The sequence below is a fragment of the Erigeron canadensis genome, chromosome 9 (assembly GCF_010389155.1).
Source record: "Erigeron canadensis isolate Cc75 chromosome 9, C_canadensis_v1, whole genome shotgun sequence".
Classification (NCBI taxonomy): Eukaryota; Viridiplantae; Streptophyta; class Magnoliopsida; order Asterales; family Asteraceae; genus Erigeron; species Erigeron canadensis.
Genome location: NC_057769.1, coordinates 32,184,149 through 32,207,085, shown reverse-complemented (window position 1 = coordinate 32,207,085; position 22,937 = coordinate 32,184,149). Strand labels below are relative to the sequence as shown.

Here is a 22,937-nt window from a genome sequence, read left to right as displayed (position 1 = left end):
TAATTCTCGATCATAACAATAATTTTAAATCGGTAGTTTATTAATCATGGTGCACTTCATCACATCCAAGGACAACATCTTAATTTGATGTTTCCAATTAATTCCTTTGGTTTCAAGGTTTCATCCTAGATACATTCTAACATCAAAATTAAAAATAATACAATTTACATCTTACAAATTTAATTATAATCTGTGTTTTTGTCATTTGATTACTTTAACTAAGGTTTTTCATAAACCTGTTTAATTAAAGGAAATCTGACCAATTAACACATGCAACTACAAAACTTCATAAAACATCTATAACCTAGCTAGCTAATTAATTAGATGGATATGAAGAAATCAAATTATTAGGCATACAATTAGAAGAATTCTTCCAAGCCCTAGAATGCATCTTCAAAATCTCCCATGCATAATCCTTCATCTTCTTACCACAATTTACTTGCACCACCAAATAAAGCTTTCCCACCACCCCTATCTCTAACATCTCTTGCACGACACTTCTATTACCCGAAAACTTGGCTATCGAATACAACATCCGCACCGCCCTCTCGCTTGCCACCGACGAAACCCTAAAAATCTTTTTAGAAACAACCGCTAAACCACCTCCATGGCTCAATAACTCCGCCCTTCCTTCCGCACACTCACAAATTTGATCCAAAACAATTATCACCATCTCGGATACCCTCTTTTCGGTACAATCCAAAAGGGTGTCGATTAACACCCCGACCGCCCCTGCCTCGGCCGCTTTGATCCTATTCCGGCCCCACGGACAAACATTTATTAGTAGTTTAAGTGTTGCCTTTTGAGAAACTTGATCCTTCAAGATTTGTGTTAGCTCCATGAAGAATTTAGGGTCTAGTGACGTCACTTGCATGGGCTCCGCCACCTCAAACATCGATTTTAGTAACATGACAGCGTAAGCACGTAAGTCGTAACTGGTGGCGCGTTGCATCACACGCGTCAATGTTTCTACAAAATCTGCTGTCTTATTTCCAAATAAAGACTTGAGGCCCATTTGTGAAAGATTAAGATGGTAAAGTATAGTTAACGCTTCGTCCGCGGCTCCAGGTGATGATGACGTCACGACATTACTATCATTAAACATGTTGTTTAAGATGGTTGTTAGGTAATCAACTGCTCCAACTGATTCCATCAAACGTTTGTTCTTTTCGTTCTCGAAAACAATTGTTTTTAGTCTTTTTAGACTATCCATTTGCAAGTGAGGAGATTTTGAGTCTTTGAGAAGTTTTATGATATCGGTTTTGGAGATCGAAGGTCGTGGAGTTGGGAACCTTTCGACTCCTAATGAGGCATTGAGAGTGCACCAAGATTGGATTAACCGACGAAGGGTGTGGTTCGGTGTGAGGTCGATATCCACAACGACTTGTTTGGTTACGGGACAAAACTCGTTCTTTTGAGAAAACAACCACTTTTCAATGCTATCGCGATCATATGTGATTCCTGATGAGAGTGTGACGGGGTCTTTCATCATCTCTAGCGAAATTGGGCACACGAAAAAGCTTGGAATTTCGATGTCGTTTTGAATATTATCACCCATGTTGAACTAAATATATATGATGCTAGAAAATATTGGAAAATTTGATTGTTGATTTATGTTGTACAAGTAGATCGAGAATTTCTTTGTTCTTTGTATATTGGATATGAATGATACAAAGAGTACGGAGGACTTGGTTTTATACAAATTGTTAAAGCCCTTATTAATTAAGGGTTCATGAAAAAGTCAAAACACGTATAGACTTTGACTTTTCAAAAATAGATTTATGCTATGCTCAAAGAGTGGCAAAAGTGTTTTTCTAGTGTGAAAGGATAAGACGTTCTTTGTGATTACTAAATGTCCATCTTTGGCCCTTTAAGTTTTTCCTTTTTCTTTTTCTTTTCCATAACCATGCCATCATACGGTTATGGATGTTTAAACACTTACTTCATTAGGTCCATCTTTTTTTTAGAACTGACAAACTTAATCATTAGCTAGGTCCTCTATAAAAAATAATTTTGTATAGTTTTAGTTTAATTTTTGTTGTTTCTGTACAAATTATTGTTGTTGATAGTAAAATTTGATCTTAATAAAAAATAAATAAATGACAAGTATATGAAGCTCGGTGCGTGATATGTAAATTCTACATTCAAGTAGTAGTATGGGTTGAATGACAAGTATATGAAGTTTGGTGCGTGATATAAAAAACAAAATTTTAATAAATGATCGACGTGGAACTATATGAATATTTCTCTTGTCAACGGGATATTCAAAATACAGAAAAGAATCGCGGTGTAATGCCTATAAAAACTGGTTGTCCACTTGTATTATTGGCACTGCCAATTCATAGCTAATTCCTTTTTGACTTTTCCTTAAATAAATGTCAACTGGACTCTTTACGTTAGTTATTATACACTATGCAAATAAAATTTATTTTAAATGCATAAAAATACCTGTAAATTTATAACAAAATTATGAAGATGAATTTTTAATATGAAAGATACAACAAATTATGTTATTATTATTTTTTTTAATGTACATTAATTACAGTCTTTAAGTTTTTTAACATTTTCTTTATAAAAAAAACGCAATAGTTTAACTTGTAGAGTTAAGTTGTAGAATCGCATTGAATGATTCAGGATAGGGAGCTCTATTAAATTGGGTTGGACAATAAAAGTGGTCAATGACGCTAAAATATAAACACATTCATTAGATTTTTACAATATATATATATATATATATATATATCCATGTGTAAAGGATTTATAACATCGCATTATCAATAATCAAGGCATTGGATCTCGGTTTTATTGATATCAAAAGGTGAAGTCATTTCTAAATCTCCACAGTTACCCAAAGAGTAATCAAATAAGATCTTCATTGGTTTCCTATGCAACAATGTGATCCGCATAAGAGACAGTATCAAACATAATGAGTTGAATATCATTGGGCCAAACATATAAGACGATTTAGAATAATTATTATATACATATTTGTTTGCCAATATATATTATAAACTAGATTATAATCCCGCGTAATACGCGGGTGAACATATATAATGAATGACATGCTATTTTTCATGATATCAAATATTGACAGATGTAAGTACAAAAATATTGAAAATAATTATATTATCATTCTGTCAAAAATAATTGTATTAACTATCAACATTTAATTAGTATCATTTATGTAAATATTTTAAGATATAATAGTAAAGTATATAAAAGAAAATACATATGACAAAGTTTTATTATGTGATATTATAAATGTTTTATACAAAATCACAATTTTAATTATATCGTATTTAACTTTAATTTGTTCTAATAATGTTTGTAATGAATTTAGCACTCATATCTAAAATATTATAACATATAATATAACTACTACTTTTTAATAGACTATATTTTGTTTTTACATAGCTATAAAAGTTGTGACTTAAACAGTGATTTCTATGACATATATTAAAAATATGTTATATATAGATATTCAAATACATAACTTTTTTTAACTAACCAAATTTTTACATTAAATAACTCTACATTATATCATTATCAAGGGTATAACCTTAGTCTAAAGATTATAAATTGACTTATTATACTCCTGAATATGAAACCGAGAGGAAACCTCTTCGGGATTCAATGATGCTCTCTGTCTTCTTCTGTCCGAAGAAATGATTCATCGAAATAATTATTTTAAAAGGTAAAAGTTTTAGAAAATAGAATAACCTCACATTGGCTCAAATAAATAAATAAACCATTTAATCTTATTACGGGTTCTATAATTAACTAAAAAGAAATCTAAAAAACTATGAGGGCATATATTATCAAATACACCTTTATACATAACTCCGTATGATTACTTGCGTATTATATATGACAAAAAATACTGTTCTTGTAATTTAGATAATTCTACATAACCAATGGAATGGTAATGTAGATCTATTCATACTTCTGCCAGTTGCCAAATTTAGTTTTAATGCTAAAATTGTTATCAGACTAACTAAAATATTAGTTTTCAAATTATCCATTTTTGTAACGATTTTTTAAATTTATTAACGGATCATAGGTTAGAATTTAAATGTGCCACCAACAGCCTATCCAAACATATTGCAATAATAAAAACACGCTAGGAGAAAACCCATAATTATAAGGAAAACCTTTTTTTGATGAGAATTGATCCCATACCTTCTAATAACTTAATTATTAGTTTTCAAAATATTTTTCTTTAAAGGTTATTTAAAATCACCAATGAATCATATGCTAGAATGTAATTGTGCCACCAATAGCTCACCCGATCATATTTCAATAGGGTAACACCATAGGGGAAAACTTGTAAACATAAGAAAAACCCTTCCTAATGAAAACCAAACCCATAACCTTCTTATAATTTCAATCATCTAAATAATTTTATCATAACAAAATTTTAAATTTTTTGCATATTATGCAGGCTAATAAACTAATTATATTTATCGAAATATAAGGTATAGTATTCAAGGTTATGAGTATGGTTAAACTATCCCATAATTCTTAAACATCGACGTAACTTAATATTATAAGACTTTTATTAATAAGTCCGGGTTGAATCTGAATTAATTAGCTAGTAAAATATAAAAAGTGAATTGAAACATAATTTAGCATATAACAAACTACAAATATAATGTAGTCAATTGTTCAGACTAACGTAAGAAAGTGAAATAAAAAACTAATTAAGAATGAATTTATTAGAAATATATAAAAACTAACATAAAGTATATCGAAGTCAGTTAAATGAAATCAAAACAAAACAAAAAAACAAACAAACAAAAGTCTATTAGAAATTCAGAATAAAAGTAGTTTATTATATAAAAAATAAACTAAGAAAATAATAATTTTCAAAAAAAATAAAAAAAGAAAAGAAAAGTAGGAACGCATATCTCCTTAAGTCCATATTTTCACTATGTTTTAATTTGAATTAAATGTACGTAGTATTAATTAGTAAGTTATTTGAGAGATTGTTTATTTTAATTAATTAGTTACTAGTTATTATAATATAATATAGTAAAAATTAATCTAAATATGGAAGATGATATAAAAAAATTATCCAAAGGTTACAATTCAATTTTACTTCTCATCTAAGGATTGTGGTTTTTTCAAAAAAGAATTTAAGGGGCTCTTTTATTATTATTGGGAGATGCTTTGAATATTAAATATGATCTTCAACAAAACTAATTTTAACACTAATCAAAACGTTAACTTTAAAATTATACGGAGTAATACCAAAAAATTTATTATATGAAAAATGATTAATCAACCTAATAGATCAACCTAATGATTAACCTAATAACATGATAATGACATTTGGCATAATCAAAGGAAGAGATTTGGAGAGAGAATAAGTGGATTACACATGTTAAGTGATAAAGGAATTAGGTTGATTATTAGGTTGATATCTTTTAAATTTAACGAGCATGATACCCGAGCAATGTGGCGGTAATGACATTAGTTGCAATGTGGTGTAGTTGACGGATGGTGATGGTGTCGGCGTCAAGGGGTGTAGGTAATTGATTCAAAGATATTTGATTTTTAGAAATGTGAATATCTTTTAAAAGATTATGAAATGATTGTATAGGTTAATTAGTTAAGGGTAAAATGGTAATTTTGCATGTTCCAAAATTGTAAATTTTTCAACATAGGAGTATAATTTTGATATAGTAGTATAGAAGTATAGATAACAAAAGGAAAATGATAAATCCTCTTAACCAAATACCCTAATAATCCTCCTAACACATTAAGAAAGTGACATGTGGTATCCACTAATTCTTTATCCTAATCTTGCCCCTGATTTTTCCACATGTTATTATCTCATAATTAAAAGTATTATTAGGCTATTTGATTAGGAGAATTAATCATTTCCAATAACAAATTAATGGTGGAATATATACACCAACTGATGAATGACTCCTCTGTTACCGGCTTAATGAATTGAGCTACCTCGCTGTCCTTGGGTAACTAATTAGATGTTTTAATTATTATTGGAATTGTTATAAAAAGGGCTCGATCTATGGACTATATATTTGGCAAAATCGCAACGTCGATATGCGTCAACAACACTCATGATAAACTTGAGATGACTTCATGATCCTCTCCTACATAATTAGCTTTTTGGTCAGTGTAAATAACTATATATGTACTAATTAATATTATGGTAAATATGATATACTTAAAGTCAATGGGGAAGTCATAATATTTTGGCGTCGTCGAACAGTTTTCACAATAATAAAAAGTGTAATGGTAAACTACAAACTTCAATCACACTACATTGGGGTTGCCAATTACCTTATAATTAAATAAATTTATAAAAATAGTACTAAAAATATATAGTTTTATAAACGTATAAGATTGTCATGTTCACCCTTGGCCAACACTATTATGGTAAATATGAAAGTTAGTTTGTTGGGGCCTCTAGTCTGGTTTTTTCTTGTATGCATATGTAGCGAAATCTGGTTAAAGGAAACTGTTTTCCTTGGTTTGAGTAGACCTTCACTTTTGATTGGTGAGGACCAATGTTTTAAATACCGGTATATACCGGCCGGTATTACCGGTATTTGAGGCTACTTCGATATTTTAATCTCGGTATTTTTTTGGTATTTTCATTATTTCTTACCGGCCGGTATTTTCGGTATTCCCGGTATTTTCTGGTATTACCATTTCAGTATTTCTGGTATTTTAATTTATTTTTTAAAAAAAAAATTTTAAAATATTTTCTTATGATACTTACTGTTAGCTTTTTGTTATTTGTTTAAACCTTATATTTTGTTATGAAATACCTATTTGGTGTTATTTTGGAGTGAATTATAATTATTTTTGACTATTTTTGTCAAATTGTAACAAATTTTTTAAAATAATAACAAAATAAACTAAAATGGTCATACCGGCCGGTATTTTCGGTAATTCCGATAATACCGGTAATACCGAAATTTTTTTTCACGCCGGTATGATTAAAATACCGATTTTTAAAACATTGGTGAGGACAGGTTCTAAACAACATTGTTGTTAAAAAAATATACGAAAGTCCCTAGCTTTTCTTGTAGTGAACACCACATGCACATTGATTGCGCGCTATATACGGTGTTAAGTTCTTCATATATAGTCCAACCGGCCTCGATGATCAACCAAATAAAAACCGACGCCGTACGTAATTAAGCCAATCCAATGTGGAAATGAAAATATATTCACTATATATTAATGTTATTTCTATTCAAAATCTATTCCTATCAATCTTGAATAGACTGATCTGATTAAAGTATATGGAATGTTTTAGTACGTCTTACACACGACGAATATAATAAGACAACACATTTTAATCACTTGAATAATTAAGTAATATATTTACATATATGGCAAAAAAAGTTATAAGGAATATAATAATTATACATGATTGTAAAATCTACATGGACTATTGTGGGTATCCTAATTTGACTGATTACTTTTTTCAATTTTTTGGTGAATGAAACTTTTGACTAATTAATTTATTGAGATTGAGAGGTCAAAAGGTTTATTGGCAGACAATCAGCCACCGCCAGATTAAGCATATATATGCATGAACCATTTCGTCACTGAATACTTTTTCTTCCTTCATTTATATTCCAATTGAATTAATTTCTTTATTATAATTAATTATTATTATCTTTTTTGCAAGGCAATTGATTTCAATATTATAATCACTCTTATCCAACTACATGGTAGGTACGTGATGATTATTTTTATATATGACTAAAATCCATAGTATTCAAGCATCAAGGAAACTCATGCATGATTAATATAAAAGTTATTTACAAATTAGATGAAGAAATCAAGAAACGAATCTCATACGAACATGCTGAGAAATGATACCTTTGATGTTTTTTTTGTCCATATTGCCAATTAGAGGTATCAAAACCGGTGGAAATTGTGTAACTAATCACACTTAACAAGCTATAACAATATCAAGTAATATTTAAGTTGGATATTTTATAATTTATAAACATATATTACTTCCACATTACCACATGGAATTCTTTTTCTAGCTTATTAGAACAAATGAAAATAAGTTATAGAATGATAAATTTGACATGGCAAGCTAGTGTTTGAAACTTTTGAATCCGCATCAAATGATAAATTTATGGTGGTCAACGCGATAGATAAGGCTAGCTCCTATATAAGAATAAGACATTGCAAGTGACAATAATAGATTTTTTAAATTAATTCACAAGTTCAACTCATGAATTGGTGTCAAGTTCCGATTCAACCTCTAGCCGAGTCGGCTGGCTGGTTAAAACGAAACCGACTAATCAAATGTGTAATTATATATAAAAAGAGGGATAAATGAAAATGGAAACAAACTTTGATCGATTTGTCATCAATAAAATGTAGAAACGATCTATAAAATTATAGTATTGCTGTTCATGCCATAATTTTCGATAAAATTACCACATTGTACAGGTTTTATATATAGCTGATTGTACAAACCATTAATGCACGACTGTAGTAGATTTATCAAAAGTCACCTCCCATTAAATTATCATTCATAGAATCACCTCTAATTTATTATATCAAAAGAAAACATATGAAATTAGGATAAACATATTTTAAACAAGTGATTCCATTTTACTATACAGATTGGTTAATTTGGTACTTATAATATGATGCCAAGTAGATAGATCGTTATTCATCAGTGAAAAAGGAAAAGTTGTCAATTAAGTAAATCAATATTCTTTGATCACCAAAGACAATACATAAAGTGAAGTCAAAATTGAAGTTCTAAAAATACTCGATCTTGCTGATGTAAATTTAATAGATAAGTTACGGATCAACGAATATCCTAATTATATAACCAGCAAAACATTAATTGACAAATAATTGCTACTACCTTTCACGAAAGAACAATCCTTTATTCCTTTCTATCAAATTAAACACCATAATTGTTTTGTCATTCATCTTTTTATATTATAACAAACATTTGTAGCTCTTTATAATGAGTAAAGCTACCAATTAATTTTTTAATTAGTAATAATAGGTCACCACAAATGCAGTTATGTCTAAATCCTTTTGACGCATCCTAGAATGGAAAGGGGATATCAATATTCATTTCAAACGATACACGAGAAATTCAGGTGGTGCAAAATAATAATTACCACGTTTGGAAATATCAAAGTTCACTTCCTTAAAAAAGTACAAGCTTTGGACCACATGGGTCAAAAGTATACATTTTATGACAAATTAATTTCTTCAATTCTTTACAATTGCGGCACTCCACAAACAACTTGGACGTACGTACACTTGGATTATCGATCCCACATGTATATTATGACCAAAAGGAAGGTGACAAGCTGTCTTCCTTGAGATTCTCGATCGATCATTTATGCATCTTTGAAAAGTCAAACTTCCTACGTGTTTTGACTTTCCCTTTTTCAAATTCAATTTTTCCCTCACATAACTCGTATATATAAATTCATATATAAGTATCAAACAACATGATCATTTCATAACAAACAAAAATTCATCACAAAAGCTCTCAACTTCTCTATCTTCTTTTTTTTTCATATTCACTTACAAGGGTTTAATTCTCTTCAAATAATTCTTGATTCAATAATGGGTGATCTTCAAAATGAAGTTGAAGTTCCAAGATTTTTCATTTGTCCGATTTCACTCGAGATCATGAGAGATCCGGTAACACTCTCAACGGGAATCACATATGATCGCGATAGCATTGAAAAATGGTTGTTTTCTCAAAAGAACGATTTTTGTCCCGTAACCAAACAAGTCGTTGTGGATATCGACCTCACACCGAACCACACCCTTCGTCGATTAATCCAATCTTGGTGCACTCTCAATGCCTCATTAGGAGTCGAAAGGTTCCCTACTCCACGACCTTCGATCTCCAAGACCGATATCATAAAACTTCTCAAAGAATCAAAGTCTCCTCATTTGCAAATGAATAGTTTAAAAAGACTAAAAACAATCGTTTCCGAGAACGAAAAAAATAAACGGTTGATGGAATCAGTTGGAGCAACTGATTACCTAACAACCATCTTAAACAACATGTTTAATGATACTAATGCCATGACGTCATCTTCACCGGCTGGGGAAGTCACCGCAGCCGATGAAGCATTAAGTATTCTTTGCCACCTTAAACTCTCAAAAACGGGTCTCAAGTCTTTATTTGGAAAGACGGGAGATTTTGTAGAAACATTGACGCGTGTGATGCAACGCGCCACCAGTTATGATTCACGTGCTTACGCCGTTATGCTACTAAAATCGATGTTTGAGGTGGCGGAGCCCATGCAAGTGACGTCACTAGACCCTAAATTCTTCATGGAGCTAACACAAATCTTGAAGGATCAAGTTTCTCAAAAGGCAACAAAAGCAACACTTAAACTACTAATAAATGTTTGTCCGTGGGGCCGAAATAGGATCAAAGCGGCCGAGGCTGGGGTAGTCAGGGTGTTAATTGATACCCTTTTGGATTGTACCGAAAAGAGGGTATTAGAGATGGTTATGATTGTATTGTATGAGGTTTGTCAATGTGCGGAAGGAAGGGCGGATTTATTGAAACATGAAGGTGGTTTAGCGGTCGTTTCCAAGAAGATTTTTAGGGTTTCGCCGGTGGCAAGTGAGAGGGCGGTGAGGATATTGTATTCGGTGGCGATGTATTCCGGAAACGCGCGTGTTGTGCAAGAAATGTTGGAGGTAGGGGTGGTGGAGAAGCTTTTGTTAGTGTTACAAGTTGATTGTGGGAGTAAGATGAAGGAGAAAGCAAGAGAGATTTTGAAGGTGAATTCTAGGGTTTGGAAGAAGTCTCCTTGTGTGATATATGATTTAGGTGAAAGAAATTAAAGATGTTTGATTAATTGGTTAATTACTTACTAATTAATCGAAAAACTTTGGATCAACCGAAGTTCAATTTTTTTTTCTTTTTAGGTTTTACCATGCTAATGGTTTTAGTAATCTGGGGCAAAAATTTAGATCCCAATTTAGATATGTTTCAATCTGCAAGTTGCATGTATTGACTTTCACATGTTAATATTACGAAATCAAATTTACTTGGATACAAAAACAGTTTGACAATGGTGTTTTTTAATTAGTAAAATGAACTTAGATCAATAACCATCCGTAATGTATAAAATATATGTATTCAATTAATAAGTGATAATGCTAGCAAGCTAGTTAAAGTAAGAGATGAACAAAAATCCTTAAACCCAAAAACGAGTCTTAGTTTCGTTCAAGTGAATTCAAACCTTAAGAAATTGATTCGACCAAAAGATCGATCGAGACTGGAACTAATCTTTAATAGAGTAGTCACGATTTTGGTTCTTGGCTCTATATCGTCCCATTTAAAAGTCTGATCTTGCCCGGCCCGTAATATGGGAAAAACCCTTAATAATCTACTGCTCAAATATTGTAGAAAGTGAACTAAATTTGTACTAATATCTATTTATAATCTAACTATGAATGATATATTTGTCCCTGATAATTTTTTATTGTTAATAGGTACTTAAATAGGTACGAAAGAGCTGAATATAAAATAAGGAGCATCATCATCCAATATATGTCAAGAAAGGAATGCTGGCTTTAGGCGACGACTCAACTAAAGTGAAGCCATATATTGTCCGTCGAGAATCTTAAACCTGCAACACCAATCTTTACATTAATTAAACATGTGTTACTTTTAAATTTATTTCAATATGTACTATTATAGAAAGACTTCTAACCGTAGTTTAATAAATAATAAAAAAATAAGAAGTATATATATATATATATTATGAGAAAAATGAGTATGGAGTTGTTCCTCATCTAAGCTTAGACGAGGAACCCCTAACATACAAATATTTTAATATTTGTTGAATTTTAATTAAATACATGGTCCCTCATGATTTTTATGATTATAAAACCAAATGTGATGGGTTTTCCATTTAAGCTTAGATGGGGGACAACCCCATACTCACTACCCCTATATATAGCATCGTTTTTATATATATATATATATATCATCATTGCATAATTATCACATTTATATTATCATTATGATCGATGATGAAATATATATGTGTACCTAGCTAATCTTTTGGAAATTAAATAATAATAGCCATATAATTAATTTCTAGCTACTTGTATTAAGTTCTTTCTATATCGATCACTTTAAAATAAAAGAAGCGTGCCTAACGTGTGAACGACGTACATATTGATTAATATATTGAATAAATTAAATAATATTGAAATATTGTAAAGCAAGGAAAATCTTGTAGTATTGACTTGTAAACGTTGACTGTAAGTCAACATTGAGTTAGTTAGCGGGCAGTTTAAACTTGAGCAAATATCAAATTCGTCACAACTCTCGTAGAGTCATAGGGCCGGCCGTTTACCTTAAAGTTGTAAGACAATTCTCTTGCATGAGATTCTGAGTTAAAGTGTTGGACGAAGACATAAGAATTAAGTTCCTTTATGAAGGTTTGATTTGGGTATATCCAGACTCAAGTCCAAAGGAGCAGGGTTTATCCTTATTAATCATCGTGCCTTTAGGCGTATTATTAGGGGGGTTTTCCCCATCGGGTATTTAAAATAAACATTTCTACTTCGAGTGAGGTCTCTATAGTAGACCCGGTTAAGACAACGCATGTCGGATCTTCTGTTTTCAAATTGATCGCGACACGAAGTTTCCAGCGAAATTCACCTTTTAAAAAACCAAAAAAAATTTATGTAATTTTTTTATCCACCAATGTAGATTATGATCATATTTACACATATACAACTCGGCAAACACATTACTATCATATACTTTTATTATTATTAGAATATATAACTGTGATACAATGTGAAAATATACTGAGAATATTGCTTAATAAGATCTTTGAATGCATATTTTGTTCACTAAGATCAAATAACTTTTAGATAATTGGTTTGCATAAGAATGCAGAGGTTTTTTGTTTTTGTTTTTCATTTTTATTTTTTATGTTCAGACGATATGAGTATATATGATGTACGCAGTTAAATCCGTATTCACTGTCAAATACTTTAAAAGATACTCGTATTCACATTGTGTTCTTATTCACGAGTTTCGATTGATGTGATAGGGATTAATTTTATTTAAGCTAAAATGATTAACAAACAGAGGGGAATTGCCTCCAAGTCATGATCATGGCACCTGAATTCAAAGAACATTTACAACCTCGCACCATCCATCAATTTTATTATGTTTATTTCTGTTTTGAGAAAAAAAAAAGTACTGTAAATTAAAACATGTCAATTTTAATGTTGCATATGATGTAATTTTCAGATTCAAACAAGACTTTGAACAACTTCAGAATACTAAATTTAACAATTCAAATCAGAAATTAAAAGTTTTTGACCAACGAAAAGGTTAAAAATCGCATAATACCACCACTAGTCACTGCTGCTACGGTTCTGTTCCAAAAATTTACTTATTCGATCTGATTCCTGATCTTCTTCTTCCAATAAACGACAGTTCGTTTTCCTTATACGTATTCCTCCAGTTTAACAACTCAAGGCTTTCAGCAAATACTTCAGCGTTAATAATCGTAGAAGAGGCACTGAATGCAGCTACTCTTTGTTGGACCCTAGTGTCAAGATTATAAACTGTGATCTTGTCACGTAAAGTTGTGATCATTAAATCTTTATCGTTGGTGCTAAAGGGCAATACTTGCAAATCTCTTCCAATTACATTCAACCCGAATACAAAAAAGACAGACCAGTTGTACTCTCTCATTATCCAAATCAAACATTTGCCATCTCTTGAAGAACTTGCAGCCAGACAACCTTCTATGATTATTAAATGCCCGGATTCCCAATTGCGTTTTGGCAACTCAATCTCGCCAAAAACATGAGTGCTCAAATCAAATGTCAATATATTAAGATAAGTCATGCTCATATGATCATATCGTATAATCCTTTTAACGAGCCAATGCAATGCTCCATTCAAAAAGCACGAACGTGATACCTCTGTACTAAATGAAGTAGTAGTAGGTGTAGAAGAAATCTCACTCCAAATACCTGTCTTAACGGCGTAAACAGATGAAGTCCATTGTCCGCTAAGGGAATAAGAGATCTTCAAAATTTTGTAATCATCGACGATTGGGTCAAAACCAAACCCGTATAGTTCATTTAAACTCCAAGAAGTGAGATCATGCACTTTCACCGCGCGCCTAATTGAAGGGTTCCATAGATAAATGTCTTTTTCATCGTCAGCTAAACAGAAAATTCCATTACATGAACCGACTATAACCGAAGAAGAAAAATTATACTTGATTGGCTTTGTGTCATTGTATCCGGTTTGTGGACACAATGGCAATTCACCTTTCGTATGTAAAGTGTAGAAGTCGACATCTAAACCTTGATTACACATGTGTCTGATAAAGACTTTTGTTGTTGAAGATCGAAGCGTTCTCAAGCGGATAAAAGATGGGCTATCGATACAAGAACGTAATGATTTCGAGACTGATCTAAACCGGAGTAGGGATTTGGGTGGCAGTCTTGACAAGATGTTGATCATCAACTCTTCGCACATATAATCCGGCATTGTATAATTCTAGTTAGGTTATTATTCTTCGGAAGTAATAATTAAGTTTTCAAAACATTGAAATAATGTAAGAAAAATAATGGCAGATGAATATAAAACCGATGAAGTGGCATCGAGGGTTTCAACTTTTAAGGGATGTTTCGGGCTCAGATTATTAGGGTTTAATCTAAGTGTTAGGCCCTAATTAATATTATAGGCATCTAAGGCCCAATACTCTTGATTTATGTTAATGACTTCTTAGTTAATTTACTTACAAAAGATCTAACGTCATTAACTTAACAAAGCCATATATTGGGTCTAATTTGAAAAACAACTCAAGTCATTTACATTTACAAAGTCAAGTTATATATATGATGATCATGTGACTAGGTTAGTGCCATATCGAGTACATTACATTCGAAAGACCAGCTGCATATATTCCGATATATGTCACATGACTAAGTTTATAACCCAGTTAACCTCTTAGATCGACCCGTTTCATCTGTAACTAGTTCTACACCTAGTATCATTTAAACAAACGTGAATACTCCTTAAAATTTTATCCCAATCAGATTTGGGATGTTTTTGAAAACTAAAAGAAGCTACATTTTGTTGGGGATCTCCAGGAATGCCTTAAAATTCACAGATCCTTTACAATCACCTTTACCATCCATCATTTTTATTTTGTTCGTTTCTGTTTCGACAAAGAAAAGAAAAAAAGTAACACATTTCAATTCTTTTTTTTTGAAAATTAACTTTTATTCGTAACACATTTCAATTGAATGTTGCATATGACATACAATTCAGATCCAAACAATACTTTGAAAAACTTTAAAATACTAAATTTGATCATTCAAATAAGAAATTAATTACCACATCAGCTAAGTTTTTGACCAACAACAATCGCGTAATAGCACCACTAGTCACTGCTACTAAAAAAAAAAGGTAAATGAGTGAGAAACTAGGAACCCCCTGACCAACGAAAAGGCTAACAATTCGCACCGATAGTCACTGCCACTATGTTTCCATTCCAAAAATGAACTTTTTGATCTGACTCCTCATCTTCTTCCAATAAGACGGTTTGTTTTCCTCATATGTAGTCCTTATGTTTAACAATCCAAGGCTTTCAACAAATATTTCCGTGTTAATAATCGTGGATGAAGCATTGAAGTCCGCCAGTCTTAATTGGACCCTTGTGTCTAGATTATAAAGAGTGATCCCCTCACATAAATTTTTGATCAGTAAATCATTATCGTCCGTGGTAAAGGGCAATACTTGTGAATCTCTTATTTTCAATTCCGGATAAGAAAAGCGACACCAAGAAGTATGGTCATTGGATTCCCTCATCACCCAAATCGAACAATAATGATTTACAATTGCGAGACAACCTTTGATGATTGTTAGTTGTCCGGATTCATAAATGTGATTTGGCACCTCAATCTCACCCAAATCATGAGTGCTCAAATTGAATGTCAATATCTTAAGATAACCTTTAGTCTTATGATGTAATATCTTAAGATAACACCAACTGCTGGTTCCTATCTCCGCTATAAACTTTAACCTTCTTTAAATACATTCAAGCTTCTTTTGCCTGGCCCTAGTTAATATTGCCTTGATGATCAAATACATTCACTACATGAAATACAAGTTAACGTAGATACAGTATCATTCTCTCAAATACGGCTCTTGCCTCTTCGAGTGCAAGTCCATGAATCAATCCCCAACACATGCGTACTTAGGATAACATGGAAGTAAATGTGATTTAAGGATTTTTCTTTAGGAGAAAAAATACTTCAATGTACACAGAGAACTGAGAAAACATAAACATCAATTACATCAAGGGGAGGTAATGCAAGTGATAATTCGTATAATTGTATAGTATGATGCAATCATCGATCTGAAGTTATGACATGGAATAATATATAATGGCTATTAGAAAAGAATCCATCCATTTACAGAGCGATAACACCAAGAATAGCTATACGATATGAGTTTTACCATTTGGACAAGCCTGGCAGTCAAACGTCGATGTCTAACTACCTACCCTAACTAGCAAGAAAGGCTTGCCAGGCATATAAATACCATTTCTACATCAAGATTACTGATTTTATTGTATTTTTACTATAATTACCAACCATATATCGGGTTTTCGACATGTGGAGGTAGCAGATGAAGATCTTTACAATGCTGCTTGTTGTAATCCCGTGTACCAGGGACTGCACCCGTGCACTGCCTCAAGAATTCATTACCCGTCAAACAATAGTGTGCAAAAGCTAATCCACCATCAACCATTGATGTTAAATTGGGGACCGATTTTGACTTTCTACCAATCCCATTGACTTTATCTGATTCCGAATTAGCTCCATTGCAGGTGTTTAGTATCTTGTCAAGTTCAGAATACTCCATGAACCTTTGAGTAGCTGCTTCCCATGAAAGATTATATTTTTGTTCAGGTGTGAGAGGGTGAGGGTCACTTGACATGGCTTCTCTTATTTTATTTACAAACTCTTCAGGTGTCTTGTAAGTCAAGCAATTGGGGAATGATCTAAAAAAGTCATTCGAAGGGTGGTCGGCGCACACTACGAATTTCCCCATAGCTAGGGCCTCAGCTGTGGCTGTGCAAAGCACGTCACTCACGCTAGGGTTTATGAAGACTTTGTAACTGCAAGCCACCAAAAATGAAAAAATAAATAAATTACAGATTAGAAGAATTGTGAGGGTGAATAGCTAAGAAAGGCTGGAGGTGGCAAATGGGCAACAGTTATTGATCGATCCAAACCTGTAACTTAATGTCTGATTAAAAATGGGTTCAGGTGGGTTAACCCAAACCCACCATCACTTTTTTTGTTTTGCAAATGACTAATGTGTTAAATAATATGATTATAAGAAAGAGGTTACTAAATTAATAAGATAATTACTTCTAAATAAAGCCATTTAGGACACCATGCTAAACGACTTTAGAGTTTAGACCCATTTAGCCGTTATACCCGTTTCTTATTTAACCAGGTGTCTACATTTAACTCATTGTTAATGAAATACACCCGCATTGACTGCTTTCCTTAATGTATTGCAACAGTAGAAAAATATGCTCAGAATTCTTACCCATGCAGCGAATCATCGGCATGGTCTCTGCCCTTCATAAAATTCACATTTAAATCCAAACTTTTTGCTGTACTCTGCACTTCATGAGCATCCTCTCCATTGCCATAAACATCAAGTTTAAACCCGTTAAGGTCATTTTTTTGTTTTGATAACAAATCTATTAGCTCCCGGTATCCCTTGGCCCAAACCATCTTTCCTAAGAAATATGCTCCTTTGGAAAACTTTTGCTCCCCAGCCTCCTTTTCTGCAGCCATTCGTTCCCCTATTTCCAAAAACTTAGGATTCACACCATGAACATTGCATATAACAGACTTGGGTAAATCTTGGGTTGCAGCAGAAAGGCGAAGAACCTAAACAGAACATTAAGAAAACTAGGTAATCACATATAGAACTTCAAAATTGCAAAACATATTCTCAGCAAATAAGCATGTACAAACTAGAGGTGGCAATTTATATTCAGCTATTTATGAATAGATTGCTTTGAACTTTGTTATTTCAAATGGATCAAATAAAAAAAATTCCTATAGGAAGAGTGGATTAAAAAGGTTGAAACTGGTCAAAGTCAAATATAATGTATACAACCTCCTAAATTATTTTAATTCAAATACTAGGAGTATCAATGTGATATTGTTTTGTCACTTTGTGAGCATGATTAACACAATAACCATTTATAGAAAACATGGGGGGGGGGGGGGGGGGGGGGGGGGGGGGGACAGTTACAGGTCAACACAGCCCAGTCCGGCATGTTACGACACTTAACAATTGACAAAATATGTCTCACTTCAACAGTTCAACCCTAGCCTGCCTGTTACCCAATTTGCCTGTCTCACCCCCTCTAGGATAAACCATGAACATATAAAATAAAACAAACAGGTGGAGTGTACCTTGTCACAATATGCTCTGGCCACCAAATTGTTTATGTGTTTCACAAAGAAAGCTTGCAGAGCTCCATTCTTCTCCCTCTTGATATACTCCAAGTAATTCGTGTGAACAACACCAACCACATGATTGAATTTATCAGTCCACCGCTTACCATGATGGTACCAGTTCAGATGTTCTGGTTCTTCAAGGATAGCAATATCGGCCTCCTTCGATGAAATAAACTGGGATGTATCTCCAGCGGGTATTATACTACGCCTTTCCTTTTGAAACTAAACATGAGGAATACCAAACATGCATATTTTCAGTCCCAATTACATCATAAACAACATTGTTAATCAAATAACTACTATTATTAATTAAATAACTATTGAGATGTAGCCACACATAGCCATTACGAGTCGCAAGCTAGTTTATCAAAATACTGCATGCATATCTACTCAAATTAAACCAGTTGACTTACAAGATTGCCCTAAATGAACATTTTTCTGATGTCAGCAGTTTTGCAAGACTAAGGTAAATGCATTACCCAACATCCAATTAGGACTTGGTTGGTTACCCAACTATGCAATAAACTCTTTTTATACATAAAATAGTTGAGACAAGCTGATATAATTACTGGAAGAAAAAAAACAAAGGGTAGTAAAGTACCTTTCCAGGATAGAAGGATATCTTAAAATCAGCATTGAAACCGACTCTTTCCTTGAGCCAATTACGTATGTAAACCTCTTGTTCTTCTGGTGAACTGAATGTAATATTATTTGGATAAACTAATTCTTGATCGGTTCTGGTAAGCCAAGGAACCAACAGTGTGACACTCTGCTTTTCAGATTTTGCCAAATATGCTGCTCGAAACAATGGATTTACAGCTGTCCCTGTCATCCAAGGTAGACTAGCAGTAGTGACGATGGCTACATGTCTTTTTCCATCGGATGTGTCTCGTTTGCCAAGATCGTCCCACAATCCACCTTCATAATGATGCCCTGTACTTTGAAGCACACTTGCTATTCTTAAATCCAGCTCATCATTAATGTTCTCACCTTCAACAATGGACGACTCTCCAGTGGGAAAGGAGCGCAGCAAAAGTTGATTTTTCCTTTTGCCACATAAACTTTCCACTATCTTGTCAGATATATCTGTCACATACATGTTAATGCAATTAATCAGCATCTTTTTGGCCAAAAATATAAAGACTACAATGCTCATATCCTACACACACACATATGATAAATTAAGTAGAGCATGAATAACCATTTAAGGAATAATAATACGAAAACAGAGACAATCAGCTACCTCTCTTGACACCAAGATGATCTAAAAATGGTCCAGACTGCCTAACCAGACATGCCAGAAGTTCTTGAAAATCCAGAGGCTGAACTTCCTGAGACATTAATAGAGAACTTTTAGCAAAACTTTTATGCTACAATGCAATGCAAGTCACCAGATACATGTATACAGTTATAGTTCTATTAGGCAGTTGAGTCTATAATATCAACGGATATTTTAATCCATTTAATGAATCAGGAATTTATTTGGGATGAATTTTACTGATAAATGGTTAAACATGAAAAGATATACTATTATTACCAATTCTACCATTACGAAAAAGTATCAAAGATCAAAGTCACATAAAGTGTATCCAAAGGTTTACAACCACTTAAAACGGTCTAATTGAAAGACCAACTACTTATTAAACACAAACGTGATATAAGAAAGGACATGAATAGCTTTTATCCAGTCAACCCAGCCCATACTGATATGATGAATGGTCAATCGATGACAGACAGTACAAGAATGTTACACAAAATAAAGATGAGTTATGAAATGCACCCAAAACAAAACAAGTAGTGATGGGTGTATAGCTGCATCGAAATATATACCTTTGAGTACTCTGGTTCCTTACATATTGCTTTCTGCAAGAACAGAAAAGGTATAGCAATATATCAGTCAAGGATCTTTCAGGTACAGTAAGATACCAAGCACAAGTTGTAATATACTCGTAAACTGCTAGTATATGTAGTTAGAATATGGTTTACTCCGTCAATTTATCAGATATTTGCAATGCTGAAGCTGAACACTTAGAGTTCCGAGATATCCAATACCATCAATATAGCCTATAATAGATTCTGAGTTATATGTAATGTTTTTGAAAAAGGATCGACACATGCTATTATTGTTATGTCATATAGCGAACTAAGCATGAGCACCAGAATAACCATCAACGCCTTAAAACTTAAATGTTACAATATTTGGTTGTTGGTACACATTAAAATGCCAGAGGGACACTAAATTACACATAATAAAGATAATAACAGCTTGCTATGTCTATATGAATGACTATGGATGTACAAGGGTTTAGAATAAATAAACCAACTTGCTCACTTCTGTAACCTTTACATATTCTCAAATATCAAGCTCTTGACAGCCATATGACACTCCAAAACAAGGTTCTTAATAGCATCAACTCTAAGATCAATATTATATGAAAACAATAGCAATACTCCTACTAATAGTGCGGCGCCTAACAATATTTATAGTTATGGTGCCTAACAATACTTCACTTAAAAGGATAACAATTTATAGTCCACCTAAGGATGCCTAACAATAACATTAAGTGCCTACAAAATACTTCATTTTAAACGATAACAAGGTATTGTCCTACTCATCGTGCCTAACAATACTTATAGTGCCTAACAAAATGTCAAAATGAATATGGTATATAAGAAGAGAGAAAAAGCTACGGCACGTGTAAATGTGTAATCATCTCCTAACAAAGAGTTAGGCATAAATCATAATAAGTAGGAGAATATATCATTATCCTAAAAATAAGCAAAAGAATGCACGAGCTCATACTTACAAGAGCTAAATGATATTATTGCTGTCATGGCCAATACTAAACTAAACAATTCTTGAACGGTTGTCAAAAAAGAAACCCTGTGGGCTAAATAACAGAACCATAAACCTCTACCGATCAATTGTCACAATATTTAAGACCAGTAAGGGTCACCACATACCGACGCAAATCTAACTAAGCAACTATACAGGGCATAGACAAGAAAATGCAATGTTTAGGCAGATACCCATAATCATCTTTCAACCTCTAGAAAGATGAAATAAAGCTGAACATAGAAGATATATCTCCTCAAACACTTCGTAAATCACCAAAACTTATGCATGCAAAACTACTTCATGTCGCACAATTTGCAAAAGACGAAACCTTCTCTTCCTAATTATTATTTTAGACAAAAACTCTACAACTTTTAGCCTAACACAAAGAAATCCATTATCTAACCTAAGAGCAATACTAACTTAAATTCAAATAGAAATATATGTAATTCATAGCAAAAAACTTACCAAACTGGATTTAACCTTCTCAACAAGCTCACTATTCTTAAGCCCTTCGATAATCTCGGAAGACGAACTCTTCTGTTCCAATTCCTTTAACCGATTTTTCAACGCTCTAATCGGTTCCCAACTCTTCCCAACCTGTTTCTCCACATCTTCATCTTTCCACTCCCATCTAAAATCTCTAACTCTAGTCCTTCCCCCAATCCTATACCCATTCCTCCCCTCATCCACTTCCGCCACAATCGCATTCTTAATCGCCGATAAATCGATCCTAATTTTCGCTCTCGGACTCCATTTCTCCAATACTCTTTTGCTAAAATCCGGAGACGAGTAAGCTCGCCGGAACTCCGTTAACTTCGGCTGCAGCTTCTTCACGAACTCAATCTCCGCCGGCGACGGAGACGACGACGTTGTGATCGCCGTTACCGGAAAAGTCGACCGCGAAGCTGACGTCAGGAAGTTCTCGAATTCCCTGTCGAATGACGTGGCTAGGTTTTTGAATGAATTCGCTCTTGATTTCATTAACTGTAGATCTGCTTCTGTAGAATCCTTCACTTCCCGCCATCCTTTTGAGATAAATGAAAACGCTTTCTCCGCCGTCACGGCGGAGCTCGTCGTCGTTGCCGTGGTTGTCTCCGATGGCCGGAAGTTAATCATAATCGTTTTGAATTGATGTTTTCCGGTGAGTAGTTAGGGCTTACTGTGTGTTTGGTGTGTGTTTGGCTAATGGAGAATTAAACGGTTGTGAAGAGTTTGTTTTCTTTTGTTCTTCTTGTTTCTTCTTGTTGTGTTCACCTAAAAAAATTTTATAATTCTATTTATATATATGCCACGTGGTATTTCACGTGAAAATCGGATTTTCTAGATGACGTAGCAGTTGGTTATTGGTTAATCTGTGGGACCAATAGGATGAAGGAGTGATTACGTGGAATACTAGTGGTTTTTTCTTTATTTTATTATTTATATTTATATTTATATTTTCTCGACATTGCCGGAAGATTCTTGGGCATATACTTTATGTTGAAGTGGGAAAAGGATAAGAAAAAAGTAAAATAATAATTCATATTGAACTCGTTTTATATTG

General features: G+C 33.1%; 4 protein-coding genes across 4 annotated transcripts; 1 reads left to right on the top strand and 3 right to left on the bottom strand.

The window, feature by feature from the left end:
- Positions 1–277: 277 nt before the first annotated feature.
- On the bottom strand, positions 278–1,559 carry LOC122583829 (E3 ubiquitin-protein ligase PUB22-like). Its single transcript, XM_043756209.1, has one exon. It carries the CDS (start codon positions 1,556–1,558, stop codon positions 317–319), a length of 1,242 nt encoding a protein of 413 aa, XP_043612144.1. The 5' UTR covers position 1,559; the 3' UTR covers positions 278–316.
- Positions 1,560–9,515: 7,956 nt separating this feature from the next.
- LOC122582801 (E3 ubiquitin-protein ligase PUB23-like) lies at positions 9,516–11,767 on the top strand. The gene is made up of 2 exons (XM_043755238.1): positions 9,516–10,834; positions 11,503–11,767. The coding sequence occupies exons 1-2, from the start codon at positions 9,604–9,606 to the stop codon at positions 11,508–11,510; spliced, it is 1,239 nt and encodes a 412-aa protein (XP_043611173.1). The 5' UTR covers positions 9,516–9,603; the 3' UTR covers positions 11,511–11,767.
- A 1,659-nt stretch (positions 11,768–13,426) lies between these two features.
- On the bottom strand, positions 13,427–14,545 carry LOC122583597 (putative F-box protein At3g16210). The gene has a single exon (XM_043755983.1). The coding sequence runs from the start codon at positions 14,543–14,545 to the stop codon at positions 13,427–13,429; it is 1,119 nt and encodes a 372-aa protein (XP_043611918.1).
- Positions 14,546–16,430: 1,885 nt separating this feature from the next.
- Positions 16,431–22,636, bottom strand: LOC122581090 (digalactosyldiacylglycerol synthase 1, chloroplastic). Its single transcript, XM_043753238.1, has 7 exons — positions 21,860–22,636; positions 20,386–20,418; positions 19,799–19,886; positions 19,157–19,641; positions 18,511–18,777; positions 17,627–17,976; positions 16,431–17,186 (listed from the first exon to the last, which is right to left on the bottom strand). Exons 1-7 carry the CDS (start codon positions 22,508–22,510, stop codon positions 16,652–16,654), a joined length of 2,409 nt encoding a protein of 802 aa, XP_043609173.1. The 5' UTR covers positions 22,511–22,636; the 3' UTR covers positions 16,431–16,651.
- Positions 22,637–22,937: the final 301 nt, after the last annotated feature.